Source organism: Chrysemys picta, chromosome 15 (assembly GCF_011386835.1).
Source record: "Chrysemys picta bellii isolate R12L10 chromosome 15, ASM1138683v2, whole genome shotgun sequence".
Classification (NCBI taxonomy): Eukaryota; Metazoa; Chordata; order Testudines; family Emydidae; genus Chrysemys; species Chrysemys picta.
The window spans coordinates 9,637,862-9,654,205 of record NC_088805.1 but is presented as its reverse complement, the minus strand read 5'-3'; the positions used below and the strand labels follow the sequence as shown (position 1 = coordinate 9,654,205).

Below are 16,344 nucleotides of genomic sequence, written 5' to 3'. Positions count from 1 at the left end.
TGTATGTGGGGGGAGAGAGAGTGGGTTTTCGGGGTGCTGAGAGAGTGTCAGCATGCTCCCCCGCCCGCCTCTCTCTCACTCACTCAAAGCAAACAGTAAATGTTTGGTATCAGAGGGGTAGCCGTGTTAGTCTGAATCTGTAAAAAGCAACAGAGGGTCCTGTGGCATCTTTGAGACTAACAAAAGTAAATGTTTGCTTTTTCTCGGAGCTGATAAGCAGCCGGCTTCTCCGAAACGGGCTTTGAAACGGCATTTCCACATTCCTGCAGCCAATTTCACAACAATGACAAGAGTGGCCACTTGACTTAAGGGGATTATGGGACGTTTCCGGAGGCTGATCAGAGCGCAGTAATGCAACACCTCATTCACACTGGCGCTCCAGCGGGGGCACAGCAAACATTATTCCTCTCGCCGAGCTGGAGTACCAGCAGTGCTGTAGCTGTGGAGTCAGAGCACTCTACGTGCCTTGCCAGTGTGGACGGGAAGTGAGCTAGGGCGCCTAGGGCTCCTTTATTGCGCTGTAACTCGCAAGTGTAGCCAAGGCCTTCGTGACTAGTTCCCTTCGCTTTTGGCAAAACAAGTCAAATATAGAACCATTTATTTTTGTCGTTTGTATTGACTAATATGATGCAAGTAAGAGCATGGCTTGTTGTTGCTCCTCTTCTCCCTCCTTGTCTTATTGGTATGTTTGGTTGAAATTGATGAGCAGTAACACACAGTGATCCAGAGAATGGAAATATCATAAAATGGGCCTGTATTATATTTTCATGGTGGTTTTTTTTTTTCTTCTGAACAACTTGTAAATAAGAAACACTGATTTTATTTTCAGGAATTAAACTTTTTTTTGAATGGACATCTTAAGTCTTCCCTTAAGTACAGTTCTTTGCTGCGTGAGCTGGTACACATACTAAAGAAAGATGAGCTCCAGTAAAGACCTGGCTTGTTGGGTGACATAGCCCAGTGGTTTTCAAACTTCGGGTCGCGACCCAGTACTGAGTCGTGGCATGTGAGGCACTGGGTCACTCTAGTCAGCACCGCCGCCTGGGACATTAAAAGTTCTGTCAGCGGTGCTGCCCAGCTAAGGCAGACTAGTGCCTACCTGCTCCGACACCGCGGGCGAAGCCGGGGTGGAGAGGCAGGCTTCTGAAGCAGCCAGGAGCAGGTCCGGCTCCTAGGTGGAGGCACGCAAGCGGCTCTGCGTGGCTTTTGCCTGCAGGCACCGCCTCCTCAGCTCCCCTTAGCGTGGTCCGTGGTACCAGGACAGGCGGGAAGCCTGCCTCTGCATCCTGGCTGCGCTGCTGACCGAGAGCTGCCGGAGGTAAGTCCGCGCCCCAACCCTGTGCCCCAATCCCCTGCCCCAGCCCTGAGCCCCTCCCAAACTTGGAACCCCTTCCTGTACCCCAAACCCCTCATCCCCAGCCCCACCCCACAGCCTGCACCCCCAGCCCAGAGCCCTGACCCCCTCCTGCACCCCAACCCCCTGCCCTAGCCCTGAGCCTCCCCAAACCCAGAGCCCCCTCCTGCACCCCAAACTCCTCATCCCTGGCCCCACCCCAGAGCCCTGCCCCCCTCCTGCACCCCAACCCCCTGCCCCAGCCCAGAGTCCCAAACCCCTCATCCCCAGCTCCGTTGGGTCACGGGCATCAACAGTTTTCTTCAACTGGTCCCCAGAAAAAAAGTTTGAAAACCACTGACATAGGCTGTAGGGTTGGATTTTCAAAAACACCTCTGTGACTTAGGAGCTATTGAAAGCCAATGGGACTAGTGCATTTAGGCACTTCCTGAAAATCCCATCCATTCAAATTATCATATGTAAATTAAATAGAGCAGGTCACCAATTGGCAAGTGGAAAGAGAGTAATATCCAAACAAGAGAGACTAATAAAAAGATGCATAACAAAGTGTGATTCTTTAAAAACTGACATATCAGGAGATCTGCATTGAGACTGTTAGTAGAAACTTCTATCACGTAATGTTTCACATAATCCCCAAACAACTTCCCTCTTCACATGGACATTAGTATAGCCTCAAACTGCAGTACTTACTTCCAGTATCCCACAAATGGCTATTATGCACAGAATGCCTAGTTATCTATACTCCTCTATTTGACTAATAATTAAACATAATTACTTGAAAGAAACAATGGATAAGCCTTGTTGTTTTGAAGTTATTTCCTCTAATTTCACAGTAGAAAGGGTGAACAAAAACATGCATAAAAGTAGCTGGTGAATGATGAACATTGTTGTTCTTCCAGGTGCTGTGTTATCTGCAAACTACTTTGTCAATGAGGGAAGAAACTGATTGGGAATTTAAAGCGCGAACTAGGTCATAATACTGTTCAACATGCCCAAAGGGGTGCCGAAGGACCCAGAGATAGCTGACCTGTTCCACAAAGATGATCCTGAGGAAATATTTGTGGGTTTACATGAAATTGGACATGGAAGTTTTGGAGCAGTTTACTTTGTAAGTATATTTGTTCACCCACATTTCTCCAAAGAAACACTTGTCAATAATAGTAAAACGTGGGACTTTTAGAAGTGACTCTGATACAAAGTTATGAGGGCCTTACAGACACTAGCTTCCTCTCAGTACACCTGTGAGATAAATGTATGATAGAGACATCTCTTAATCCACTGCTGAAGTGCAGCTGTTTCTGGGGAAAAGCCCACCTCACTGTATCAATGCAAGGCATTTAATACACAACTGCTCGCGGTGAGAAGGGAGTGCTGTATCTGGTTGAAGATGAAGGACAAATTTAGCCAGGCAGAACATAATCCACCAAGCACATTTTTATCAGAAACACCAGGATTTAACATCATTGTCCTTGTGAAAAGTGGCATGGGTTCTTTAATGACCATAAGTGGCTTGAATTTGTTTTCTATCTGATTTGCTTTCTGTGTTTCTAAATTGTCTGCAAATTCATGAATCCCAGGAACTGATGAATTCAACAGGCAACTGAAGCTAAAAGCCATTTTCAGTAGTAAATTGGTCCCATGGCTGCTGGCCTAGAATCTTCACTGAGTCAGTAGCAAAAACAAAGATATCGTGGAGGTCCTCTGTGGCATTTCTCTACTGCTCCTAACATTAGAGAGATTGAGATGCTCATATTACCGAGATTATTTGAAGGTGTAATCCTGCTTCCCTCCCTGCCGCAGCACTTTTAACTATAGCAGAATCTGTATGAAACAGTATTAATAGATGATGTTAAATATCCACATTAACTGATTAAATATCATGGCAGTAATAGTTTAGAGAAGCAATTTTAAAAAGAGTTTGTTCAAAAAGAACTGAAGTTGAATCACTGAGTGATGGTGCCCATGATAAATTAAGTTCAGCATCTTTGTAGGAGGAATTGTACCAAAACTTGGCATTGTAACACTGAATTTCAAAAAGCAAGAATTAAAAAAATAAGGAAGATAGAGAAATTAAACACAAAAGTTAAGATAGACCCTTTGATTTAAGCCTGGGAGTTAATGAGAAATATTATAACAGATTCCTATAAGTATGGATAGCCCCAACAAAAAAGGCCAGGAAAAACTGGTTAAATGGCACCTCATTCAGAAAACGGCTTCAACTGAACTACATTTTCATTAGAAAGGAACATAAGTGAAGACATTCAGAAGTGATGGGTGACTTTGGATGCCACTCTTGAAACACATTAAGTGGGCCCAATTTTCAGAAAGTGCCGAGCATCTGGTCTCTGAAAATTAGTCCTCTTTAAGGTATCTCAAGTTGGGCCTTCAAAATCTCTCATCAGTTTTGAAAACCTTGACCATAACCTCTAAGAGATTAAAAAGTAAAGTTGGAAGAGCAAGTAGCCAAACATGTAAAATCAAATAAAAAGGAAATTATTAAGGTCTCTGGAAGTTTGTGAGGGAAGTTGTAGGTCTGCTAAGCCACCACCATGGACCAAAGGGAGCAGCCTAAATAGTCTTCGTATTGCATTAGTCTTCATCACAGGCTATGCTGGGGAAATACTCGTTCTTTTCTGGTAATATGGAACTGACTGAGCTGTTGCAACAACTAATAAAATAGCAACAAGTCACCCAGATTACATGGAATTCACCCAAAAGTTCTGAAGATCTTAAGAATCTGATACTGGCCACTGTCAGAGGCAGGATACTGGGGTATATGAACCAATGGTCTGATCAGGTATGGCACTACCTATGTACTTAGTGCTTGAAACTAGAATGTACAAAAACACTAGAAAATATACTGAGTAGGGAATAATCCTGCATTGACAGAGAGAGACTCTAACAGGTTTTCTCCAGCTTGAACTTCTGTGATTCTGTGGACCCACAACATGGGTTCACCTTTGGAAAATTCCCTTCTGGAACTCCACTAAATATACCTTTACTCTTTTGCAAATTGTTTCCCTTCCATTCAGTTCTCAAAACCTCTGCCTAAAGACTTGTCATCTTTGCCTATCACTCTTCGTATTGGAAGGACAGTTGTTGCTCAATGGTTTGCCTTTCTCTTATTGGCCCAGTTTCCCCCCTCCATCTGTATATATAGTCCTGTTAGCAATTTTTTGCTGTTTTGTCCATTGAAACAACTTGGGGGGAGACATCTCAATGCATGGAAGTGCACATATTTAACTGAGAATTAATGTAGGATGATAAATGTGACCGCTTGGAGGGAAATAGCTGCAGAGATCTGTGTCTTCATTTTGGATGCACTTTCTTACAGCTGTAGAGTATGACTAGTTCTGTGGCGGTGCTTTTGTTGAGCTTTCTAACCGTCATTATCTGTACAGGCAAAATTACCGAGCAGTGCTCTGTTTTTAAGGATAATTGTCTAGTGAAGTGTGTGTGTGTGTGTTTAGGCACAATTGATTGGCTAGTTTTCTGCGTTTATTTGGTTTGACCTTTTTATTTGAGTTGGTACTGACACCACTGTATTCAGCTAAGGCGTTGATCGGTTTCTTTTCATGATAACGATAGCATTTGAATTTCATAGCCCTCCCTTGGGCACTAAACTTCAACAGAATACTTGTGAAAGTATGAATTTTGTTAGTTCATTCTGCTATGCTATCTACTTTTGACTATTATCAGTATTTTTTTCCCTAGTGGACTGAATAAAGGCTAAAATATTCCTGGCCTCATTTTGTCACCAGGTTTCAGGGTTTATGCACCTTCACCGAGCAATTTTATATTTTCATTCAAAAAGATGATTTTCCTCAATAACCTTAGGCTCGTTAAACACTGAACCATGAAATAAAGTGGTGGATGGTATTTGACAAAGCAAATGAGGGGGTATTAAAAGCTATGTTCCATGAATAATGCACTTGTGATCTGGCAAGATATTCACAAATGATCTGCTAAAGGCAGCCCCAAATATTTCAACATGTAGGTATTTCTGTCATATACACATTCAAACTCTGTAGCTTATTTCAGCCTGAAGGATACCAGAGCACTTTAAATGCAACAATTGCCCTCTGCTATGATGAAATATGGCAGCTGTTTAACATGGAACAGCAATAGTACGCTACAAATCAGGGCAGGAAATGAATACTATATCCGATAACGGGGGGAACTGAGGTAGAAAGAATTAGTTTGAAATTTGTCCATTGGCTAACTCCAATTAAGCAAAACGTGCTTGAGATCCTTAATGGTGAATCAGGATCTCAAGTGGTCAGGGCTACAGCTTTTCATCTTATCTAAAAGCTGTTTCTTCTGGCTTTCCTTAATTCATCGGATGAGGACTTCATGCTTCTGACAGTAGAACACAATTTACCTATTCCATTGTGCCAGACATTACTCTAAATCCATTAACTCTCTTAAATAATTCTCTTGGTATTTATGTTGGCCCAGTGTAGCACTATTTTCCCTGCGTTACAAAACATCTTGGGGGATTAATATATTTGTGAAAGGACATGACTTGTCCACACAAGTGACACACTGAGTTTGTTATGCCTCCCTTTTAACTTATTACAAATTCTGAGCTTTCGGCTGTCGCCAGTCTTGTTCTTCAGATTTCCAGTGTTACAGAGAGAACAGCATTTAACCATGTTTCAGACTAAACTGTTCACTTTCTCTATTTGACTCTTTTGGAGAACTCAAGGTGGCTTGTTGCCAGTCCAGGCAAATGGATCACTTACTCTGGAGCCATGAGTTTTCAAGCTTCAGTCAACCGTTCTTTTGTTATGCCGGCTAAAGAAAAGTAGAATGTTCCTAAAACCCAACGGCTTTGATAACAAAAATATTTAATACACAGCTAGCTCACAATACATGGCCTAATGTCCTGCTTGTTCCCTTGAAATAACATTAAACATTTGACCTACACTCTCAAAAGGCAGGAAATTCGTGCTACTTTTGAAGTGTTCTCCTGAGCCTTCCATGTGCTGCCTAGGTACAATATTGTAGCACATGTATAAAAATCACCTGAGATTCAGAGTCCCCTCTCATTATTTAGGGGTCCAATCCTGCAACGTATATTGAGCATCCCTGTCTCCCTGGGTGCTGAGGGCACTTGACAATTTGCAGGATCTTTTAAAACTAGACTAAGTGTTGACGATGGTATGGTAGGGCATGATCCTTTGCTGGCCAAGGGGAGGGGGTTTAACAACCTAATACAGCTTTCATCTCCAACTGCTGCGATTCTGGAACCAAGCCCTTTACATTTAAAAAAGCTTTACATTGTTACTAAAATACCTCTTCTCCCCTGCCTCCACCCCAAAGCATTAGGGTCATGTGCAGTACTACTAACACATAATACAATTGAAGCATAATAAAATCTCCCTCAACATTTAAAACAAAGCCAGTGAAGGGGACTGGAAACAGCGGGAGGGAGGAAAGGGGAATAAGTATTGGGCCAACGTTGATCTCTCTTGATTGTCAGGCCTTCAAGGAAAAAAACAGAGTTCTCTTGGAAACTGGGGAGAGAGGGATTGAGATGGGTGCCAGGAGTTCCATACCCATATCAACCACTGCAAAGGGACACTTGCCTGCTGGCCTTGTCTAGACCGGTGAAGTTCTCCAGAAGGTGACCTGTGGTCTCAGCTACCCTTCAGGAGAAGGCTTTCATATTGTCCCACCGCTACCAAATCTGCAATTTGCTGGGGATGGTGGGTGTCCCAAGGAGTCCAGGGAGAATAAAATATTAGATAGGCTAATCCAATAGGAGAGCTGCTGCTCATTCTTCGTGTTAGCTGGGGCCTGGTGGCTGCTGGGCAGGGCTGTTGTCAGCTGGGCCAGCGTGCATTGTGCTTTGCCAAGTTGCTCTGCAGTTCCCAGCGGCCTGATCCTGCTACCGCTAGACTCAGTAGCAAAGCTCTCACTAGGCACAGAGTTGGGTACCAGGTTTGCACTGTAATAGAGCTGTTGCTGATACCCAGAAGCGGGCAGGGAGGTAGCTTGGAATTGGACAAGTGGATGAGCCAATGTTGCAGCTGGGGTCCAAATGGTGGTATCCTGAATTAGAGTCCAGAGGAAGGGAGTCTCTGAAGCACGTGAGCTTGCCAGTATGTGGGATAAGAAGGAAAAACCTGGACTTGCACCGAAGGCACATCTAACTCCATAGGAAAAAAATCTGATTTAATTTCTTTCTCTTTCCCCTGCTCCAGGCCACACATTCCCACAGTAATGAAGTGGTGGCGGTCAAGAAAATGTCCTACAGTGGGAAGCAAACAAACGAGGTAAGATAGATCGAGCTAGTTTTTCACGTGAACTCTGTGCACAGCAGCCATATAAACCTGTACAGAGAGGTTAGCTGGGGTTTTCCTTTGGCCCTGGCAAACCAGAATCTTTAATGCATGTAATAGTCACTCACTTCCATAGGAAAGGCAAATGCGTGAGTGTGAATTCTGATGAATGGTAGGTTTTAATGAAGTCAAGGTGAATTCAGAAGGGATTGTGTGGTCGTTACTTCAGTAGCATCTGCCTTAGAAGCACATCAGAGCCATAGCTGTTGCAATGCTACGACACCAGCCAGAAAGGGCAACTAACTTGCACTACAGACTCTGAAGCTGAACAAATGGTTTCTCCAGTTTTATGGACTCCCTCCCTGAAACCAGTCTCACTTCAGCTGTTGCTTTCTTGGATGATCTTCTATAAAGCTTGCTACTTCGGTAGACGTTCTCTAACTGGATGGATGGGTAGACTTGCAGTAGAGAGCAGGCTTCTGTGCTAGTAATAAGGAAGAGGCAGTTTCAGATGTTTTTCCTACTCTGCTGTGTTGGTCTCAAGCATGTGCGTTACCTATTCCCTCTGACATTTCAAATGTCCGTATGCCTTTTATTACATTACAGAAGGAATCAAAACCTATTAAAGTTACAGCAGACTGCTCACACCACTAGCCTTCATGACAGATTTCAGTTACTGCTGTCTGGTTTTGGAAGCACTGGTTTCGTAATAAACCTGAGAAAACTTTGCACTTCAAAGTGTAGAACAGTATCCGTGTTTTTTGAGAAAAGTTTATTGCAGATAAAATAACTCTCACAATAGTATTGTGGGAATTCTAAAGTTGACCTTAATAGTGAAAAAGAGCAAAACTTAGCTAACTTTTTTTTTTACTTGTCTTCGTACAACATGGACCTAGACAACAAGACAATCAGCTCCTGTAACTGTTGATTCAGAGTGGGACTGTTCTTGAGGTTTTGGAATATGGAGAGAAGGGTATAAAGTAAACCCTGTACTGGCTATCTCTAAATTAGTCATGGAGGGATAAAATAAATGTACGTGTCATTGGCCAGTTGCTGGATAACTCTGTAGTTTATTTAAACCCTTCACCAGTTTGATAAAATTGACTCACAATGCATTAAATATAATCACTTAACAGCTGGCATGATTTGAACTAGGGTGATTTCAAAGGTCAGTGATTAGAAGTGACACCACCTTTGGGGAATTTTTTTTGCTTCTGTGTAAGATTAACAGAGCTAGATTGCCCTCTCCCATCTAGCTCAGAGTTCGCAAAGAGAGGTTTTGAAAGCCTTCATCCACTTCCTGGTATCAGTCCCGTAGTTCTCCTTGTATGACTGGCAGGTCTTCCTAGTGAGTAATTTAAACAATGAAAGGGAAAGATGAGATGGTAGCAACAGAGGTGTCGGGCTGGTGTTAATTGGGAGGCTGGGAAAAGGAGAGAAAATGGGGTGATTGTTCTCTTGACTTTCTCAGATAGTAAAATTGTCTCATGGTTGCTTCCCAAATCTGCAGTAATACCTGACTGTGCTGCAGTAGCCGCAGGTTGTAGTGGAGAATGCAAGATGAGGGATTGACGTAAGGATGAATTCCTCCTGTTTTGTTTTCAATAGAAATGGCAGGATATCATCAAGGAAGTCAAGTTCCTACGGCAGCTGAAGCACCCCAACACCATAGAGTACAAGGGCTGTTACTTGAAAGAGCACACTGCCTGGGTGAGTGAGAGCCATGTGGCATGTACAGCTCTTCCCGGGCAGGACCGCTTGCCCTTAGGTGCCTGAATATCTGGTAAATGATCCTGTCTGTCCATACAACACTGAATACTTAATATTCCTTGTAGTCTCTTTCATCTTGAAGGATCCTCAGTGACTTACCAGGGGAGTGGAAATTCTGGACAGGGACACTGGGGCAGATCCCTACTTCTATATAAAAGTACCTTGTTAGTTCACACAGATCGGCCAGGGCATTTAGTTTCGTAATAAGAGTTCCTCCAACATCCCCTCACAGTCAACAGCATGGCTGCTAGCTAATCTGCTTCAGAAGAACGAAGGGTTTGGTTGACTCTGCTGGGATTTGACTGCGGGATCCAAGGGGCTGTAGGTAATTTGAACCTGATCCCAGAATCCTCATCTAGCTCATTAGTCTACTGTGAGGTAGAATTTGTCGGAGTGTTTTATTTATTGTCTCCCTACCATATTTCTTGCAACTCCAGGGTTTCTTTGCAGTTTCTCAGCCTTCAGCCCCAACCTCTTTTATTTGTGATTATGTAGCATCTCCTCCAAAGCTCATTGAAGTCAGAATCTTTCTGTTGAATTCAGTAGACTTTGGATCAAGCCCATAATTTGTTGATGTCCATGCCCAAAGGCCTTTACATTTTATAGTTTCTCAGTACTGAAAGCCCAATCTTTTACTGTAGGGTCTTTAAAACAATAACCTCCATATACATGACTGCTTGTAGTGGTAGAATCTATCCTAACCTTTACAAAAGTCAGTGGGGTGATCCAGTGAATTACAGATCCTTACATCTATGCTTGGGATATTAGTTGCAACTGTAACTAACTAAAAATAAAATAACGCCTAGAAGAACATAATATGAGAGGATCCAACTGGCATGGCTCTGCAAAGGAAAATCATTCCTCTCACTCAGTTATTAGGATTCTTTGAACATGTCCATAAAATAATGGATGAAGGAGAACCAGGTAATTCACTTAGCTTTTCAAAAGGTCTTTGACAAGGACTTTCACAAGAAGGTACTACAGAAACTTAGTCGTCATGGCGCAAGAGGCAACATTGTCATGGATCAAAAACTGGCGAAGAGAAAAAGAGAGGAGGAATAAATAGTTAATTTTCATCAAGGAAGACTGATATGAGCAGGACATTTCAAGTTCCGTAATAGGCCTAGCAGTGATTACTACGCTTATTGAAGATCTGGAAAATGGGGCAATCACTGAGGTAGCACCAATTACATTAGGAGGCATTTATTCTCTGATGCAGCTTGAAAATCAAGTTTTATAACCAAATGCAAACTATTTGCCATCCATAACCTACAAACATCTCCAATTACATCATACAACTAATTCCTCTGCCTGAATATAAAACATGCACGAATTGAATCAAGTGAATCAAAAGAAACACTGAGAACGATGTTGATGTGCTGTGTAATTAGGTAAGGAAAACAGATACCGACCCAATTGAGCTAAATCTATTAGTCCTAGTGGGCTGGCTAAGAAACTTCTGGGTTTCATAAACCTCTGGATGCTGAGATCCATGTCTACATACAGTATGTCACTAGATCAGCCCTTCTAAAATCTAACACATAATAATATAATAATATAATAATAATATATGGAGATATACCTATCTCATAGAACTGGAAGGGACCTCGAAAGGTCATCGAGTCCAGCCCCCTGCCTTCACTAGCAGGACCAAGTACTGATTTTTGCCCCAGATCTCTAAGTGGCCCCCTCAAAGATTGAACTCTCAACCACCCTGGGTTTAGCAGGCCAATGCTCAAACCACTGAGCTATCCCTCCCCCACATACATGATCTTACTGTGGTTATAATGGAGGGGTGGCAGGGTGAAACCTAAGTGGTTCTGTGGCATTGCAACTTGGTGCATTGGGTCCGGAGAGGAGAGTCTGGGTGAGCCACGCAGGGCAGAAGTGCCACCACTGCAGGGTGAATGTGGGGTGAGCCCGCTCTTCCACCACCCTAGGGCCTCCCCTCCTCACCAGGCCAGGATGAAGGTTGTGGTACCAGAGCAGAGGGTGCTGCAGGTGACTGGTGCCCCCTCAGCAGTTTAGTGTAGCCAGTGTATTAGTTGAATTGGAAGGCTACATCTACCCCGACCAAGACACACCTGGCTGGCTGTTGTTGGCCTGCATTGGGTGCTGAGTAAAGGATGCCGCAAAGCATTGTGCCTTGGCTGTAGTAAAGGTGCTGATGTGTTGTCTCCAACAGGCTGAATGGGGTTATTGGAAATAGTGGAGCTGGAGAAATACCGAATAAGCAATAAGTGCCAATATCTAGCTCAAAGGGGATGCTGCCAAGTGTGTTTGTGGCCTTGAGCGTTCCATGCAAGAGTGCTTCAAGCGGCTTTGATTTTCACATTTCATTAAGAGGAGGAATAAACGGAACATGTTTAAAATGTGCTCCAGCTTTGAAAATCCACGTTAGGGCTCACTTTTTTGTTCAAAGAAATCCTGCCGACTGCACTTACAGCCCGGTTTCCTAAACTTCATGGGGGAGAGATGAAAAATGAATTTCTCTTTTAATATTTGTGAGGAAAATATGCAAACAGCTAGCTGGCTCCCTGCCTTAGTGATTTTATTTAAATTGCTTTCAGCAGATAAATGCATTGGGCTATGAAATACCATTTAAAATGCCAATTTGGGGCTAGAACAGAGCAATAGGCATTCTACAATAAACTCTTCAATTACCAATTATGACATAGTTAATCAGATTAGTTTCTATTCCTAGATTGATTGGACACAAAATACCAGTGCAAGTTAGTTCACAAATCGATCATAGTCCAGTGAAAAGGCATTGCAATTCATGCAGTTAGTTGTAAGATCTACGTTTAATATGAATCCATCCTTGCTGCGTTTGTCTCTCAGAAGGAACATCCTTCGTTCAGTGAGTTGAGGCAGGTGAGAGCACAGGAATTCCACGGATCAGCGGAAGTCTGGGAACGCTGTCTCCCCACATTCCTTTCTGTGTCTTTCTCACTCACTCATAGACCCCCTGGAGACCTTTCACTGTAGCCACCAGGCTTTCAGCTGCAGCGAACCGGACAGAGCTCCCTTGGGAGCCTATTACTGCTGCTCCGTAATTATTGAGCAGTGCAAGTCACCCCTTTAGCCAGAATTAAATGTGCCATTTTTGCCACACGCCCAGCTCCTGCCAACCCAGGGGCCAGGAACTTGCCATGGAAGAGCACAAACACCAGGTGATAAAGCTACCCATTCCCCTCCCATGCCCTATCGAATTTTCTTATTGGCCCACCTCGTTCACAGCTCTTCTCAGGCCCTGAAGCGAAATTGAGATGATATTGGAGATGCCTTGTCTTGGGCCAGTGGACATGACTGGCCCAAGGAAGGAGGGTTCACTGTAGGGTGACCAGATGTCCCGATTTTATAGGGACAGTCCCGATTTTTTGGGTCTTTTTCTTATATAGGCTCCTATTACACCCCCACCCCCGTCCCGATTTTTCACACTTGCTGTCTGGGCACCCTAGTTCACTGTGCAGGTGGTGGGCTGAGGAAGGGGCTGTTCGTAATGCTGTGCTTAGGGCCTCTTCCCATGAGCTGAGAATGGGAATAGGTCTAGGGGCCTGCCCTTAGCTTTGCTAAAAGGTGGTGTGGTTTTTCCTGAGCTAGGATGGTGCTTTAAGCCGGAGCTCCTGAAAAGCTCTGCAGATGGCATCGTACACTCACATTGCAGGGGAAGGTGCCCTGTGTAAACGGTTGTAAAACCCCACAAACGTCTCTTTCTGTGTTATTACATCCTGGTTATGAGCGGAGACTAGGAAACGCCAGTCATTTGTGGGCCCTTCTTTAACGCTAGGATTCCGTACTCCTTGGTGTGCTGAGGCAGTGTGAAACCCAGCCGTTGCGGATTGTCTCGTGTTTCACCATTATTGGGTATTCTGCCTTCCTAACGGTCAGTGCTTGTGTTTTTCTGTCGCAGTTGGTGATGGAATACTGCTTAGGATCGGCTTCTGATTTACTAGAAGGTAAGATGCGAAGTATCATTTCTACCACATATTTGTCCAGAATACAACTTTCGGGGGGGGCCGGGGGGGTTGTTTTTGGCTGAGATGGGTGCTCAGGAAACCATTTCACAGATGTCATAGGTTGTCTATACTTCCAGTGAACCCTGCTAGTGCCTTAAATCACAGCCAAGTCCTGTGTGGGTCTTCTAAACCCTATATGTTCTATAACTAGGCCCTACCAAATTCATGGTCCATTTTGATCAATTTCACAGTCATAGGATTTAAAAAATCCTAAATTTAATTATTTTAGTTATTTAAATTTGAAATTTCATGGTGTTGTAATTGTAGGGGTCCTGACCCAACAAGGAGTTGTGGTGGTGGGTTGCAAGGTTATTGTAGGTGGGGTTGCGGTATTGCTACCCTTACTTCTGCGCTGCTGTTGGCACCAGCGCTCCCTTCAGAGCCGGGCAGCCGGAGAGCGGCAGCTGCTGGCCAGGAGCCCAGCTCCGAAGGCAGAGCTGCTGCCAGCAGCAGCGCAGAAGGATGGCATGGTAGGGTATTGCCACCCTTACCTCTGTGCTGCTGCTTGAAGAACTGGGCCCTCAGTCAGCAGCTGCTACTCTCCGGCCGCCCAGCTCTGAAGGCAGCAGCGCAGAAGTAAGGGTGGCATGGTATGGTATTGCCACACTTCTGTGCTGCTGCTGGCAGGGTGCCGTTAGAGCTGGGTGCCCGGCCAACAGCCACTGCCCTCCAGCCACCCAGCTCTGAAGACAGAGTAGAAGTAAGAGTGACAATATCGTGACCCCCCCCCCACCCACCCCTTAAAATAAAGTAGTGACACACACTGCAGCTCCCTTTTGGGTCAGGACCCCTAGTTTGATAAACGCTGGTCTCCCCCAGTAAATCTGTATAGTATAGGGTAAAAGCACATAAAAGACCAGATTTCATGGGGGGAGACCAGATTTCACGGTCTGTGACATGTTTTTCATGGCCGTGACTTTGGTAGGGCCTTATCTATAACAGGGCTGCCCAAACTTCAAGATGTCAAGGGCCACCCTGAGAATTTCCCAGGAGCCCAAGGACTGTACCTAGCTGGCACATTTACATGTTGTAAAATGAAAAAATAAATGCATACAGCCTGTTTCTTGGGCTTGTATCTTCCTCAATAGATAAATGGGACCTACTTGTTGTCTGTTCAGCAATAATGGAAACCTGCAACTGATCAGCTTTGTTTTTGCCCTGCAGTTCGAAGGAACAGTTGCAGATAGTTTTGCAGTACGGGAGGCTAATGTGACCTCAGAACTAAAAGCAAACCCCAAGGCATTCACAGTGCCTGTAAAGAGAAGTAGGAAATCCATCCCAAGCTAGCTAAAAGTAATATTTTATGGGCCACATCTCTGTATCTAAGATATGGTCAGCCACAGGCATGTGCTGGTCATATTTGAGGGCTCTATGGAATGTGCTTAGGCACCTCTACTTTATATGCTGTTCATCCTGAACCACCTCCTACCTCTTTGCCATAGGAAATACATAGGGATGTATAGGTATTACCCTGCTCATGGTCTGCAAAGGTCAGTTGTGTTCCAAGAATGTGACTAACTCTTCCTCTCCCAGTGCTGTGTAAATCCTTGGCAAGGAACAAATCTAACTTACCTCATCTTGTTGTTTAAACCCTTTAGTTCACAAGAAACCACTTCAGGAAGTGGAGATTGCTGCCATTACCCATGGTGCCTTGCAGGGGCTGGCCTACCTGCATTCTCATGCTAAGATTCATAGGTAAGAGTACAGTCCGGTACTGCCATGTTTTATCTTGCTCTAGGTTGAGGGCTGATGAGAGAGAAGCCTTAGAGAATTGCTCTGCTACACTCCGGTAATCTTTATAAAACAGTAATATTTAACCAGAACTTCCTGACACACTGATGTCATCGTTCAGTATTCCCTTTCCCAGCACTGCTAATGCCAGGGTATGTTTGTAAACAGAAGCTGTCTCCTTGTTAATGAGCCTGCTCTTTTGCTGCAATCATTAGTAAAGCCGCAATCCAACGGTCGATTTCTTTTTCTGTGATAGTAGTTTTCCAAATACTTCACTGTCAATGTCACCAAACAAATTTGCCAGGCAAACAGGGCTGCATGTGCGGGAGGAAGCAGTTAGGTGAATCAGTGATGACAAAGGAAATACAGGAAAGATACCTGACTGTTTAAGGGTGTGTAAAGTGAAACATAAGCCAGATTTAAGAGAGCTTGATTAACTTTCTGACCAATAATAATAACAGTTACACCGTACTTGCTGAGATCTGAATAGATAAAATTCATGCCTCAGGAAATCAGTTGACCACTGCAGAGGTCAGGAAGAAACTTCACTTGTCCAGGATAAAGCATCACACAAGCGGAGAGTGTGCACTAGGCACCTTCCTCTGAAGCAGCGGGCATAAGCCCCCAGGCCTGCTCCCGGACTCGGGCTGTTTGGGGAAATTGTCCTGTGTGATGTAAAGTTTGCCAGTGTGTGGCCATTTGAATTTCCGACTCTCCTGTCTTTTGTCAGAAATTTAGGTGTGTGTCTTGTCTTCTTTTGGTAACTCCTAATCCCGTAGGTTGGGGTATTGCTATGAAACGGGGTGATCTGGGTGAGCACAGAATTTAGTGAGCAAAGGTGAGGCTTCTCTATTTCCAGAGGCAGTTTGAAACCAGTCACTGGGCTCAGATCCTCCCCATGTTGATAACCTCGTGTCCAGTTGCAGACTAACATTTGGCAGAGGCAGTTAGCACATCCTGGGGCTGCTACAATGAAGAGTTTCCTTCAGAGGCACTGGACACTCCGTGTTAACACATCCTGGCTACCTCATGAAAACCACTTTGCTGGAACTGTTGTTGACTCTGTTCTGCAGAAGCAGAACTATTGTTCTGCTCTCAGCCACGGCTCTTCGCACACTCCACAAGGATGCCCAGCTCCTGGACTCGGGAGGTGGGGAGGAAAATCTGTCCCGCAGCAGAGAGA

The 16,344-nt window shown here is 44.3% G+C and overlaps 1 protein-coding gene across 6 annotated transcripts in view; it reads left to right on the top strand.

Annotated features, from left to right (window-relative positions):
• Positions 1 to 16,344, top strand: part of TAOK3 (TAO kinase 3) — a 150,106-nt gene that overhangs the window by 73,411 nt on the left and 60,351 nt on the right. For all 6 annotated transcript variants that reach the window (XM_065567825.1, XM_065567828.1, XM_065567824.1 and 3 more), the window contains exons 3-7: positions 2,254 to 2,462; positions 7,564 to 7,635; positions 9,250 to 9,351; positions 13,325 to 13,370; positions 15,029 to 15,125. In XM_065567825.1, the coding sequence (XP_065423897.1) occupies positions 2,343 to 2,462; positions 7,564 to 7,635; positions 9,250 to 9,351; positions 13,325 to 13,370; positions 15,029 to 15,125 (437 nt within the window). In that variant the 5' untranslated portion in view covers positions 2,254 to 2,342. The remainder of the gene's footprint in view (positions 1 to 2,253; positions 2,463 to 7,563; positions 7,636 to 9,249; positions 9,352 to 13,324; positions 13,371 to 15,028; positions 15,126 to 16,344) is intronic.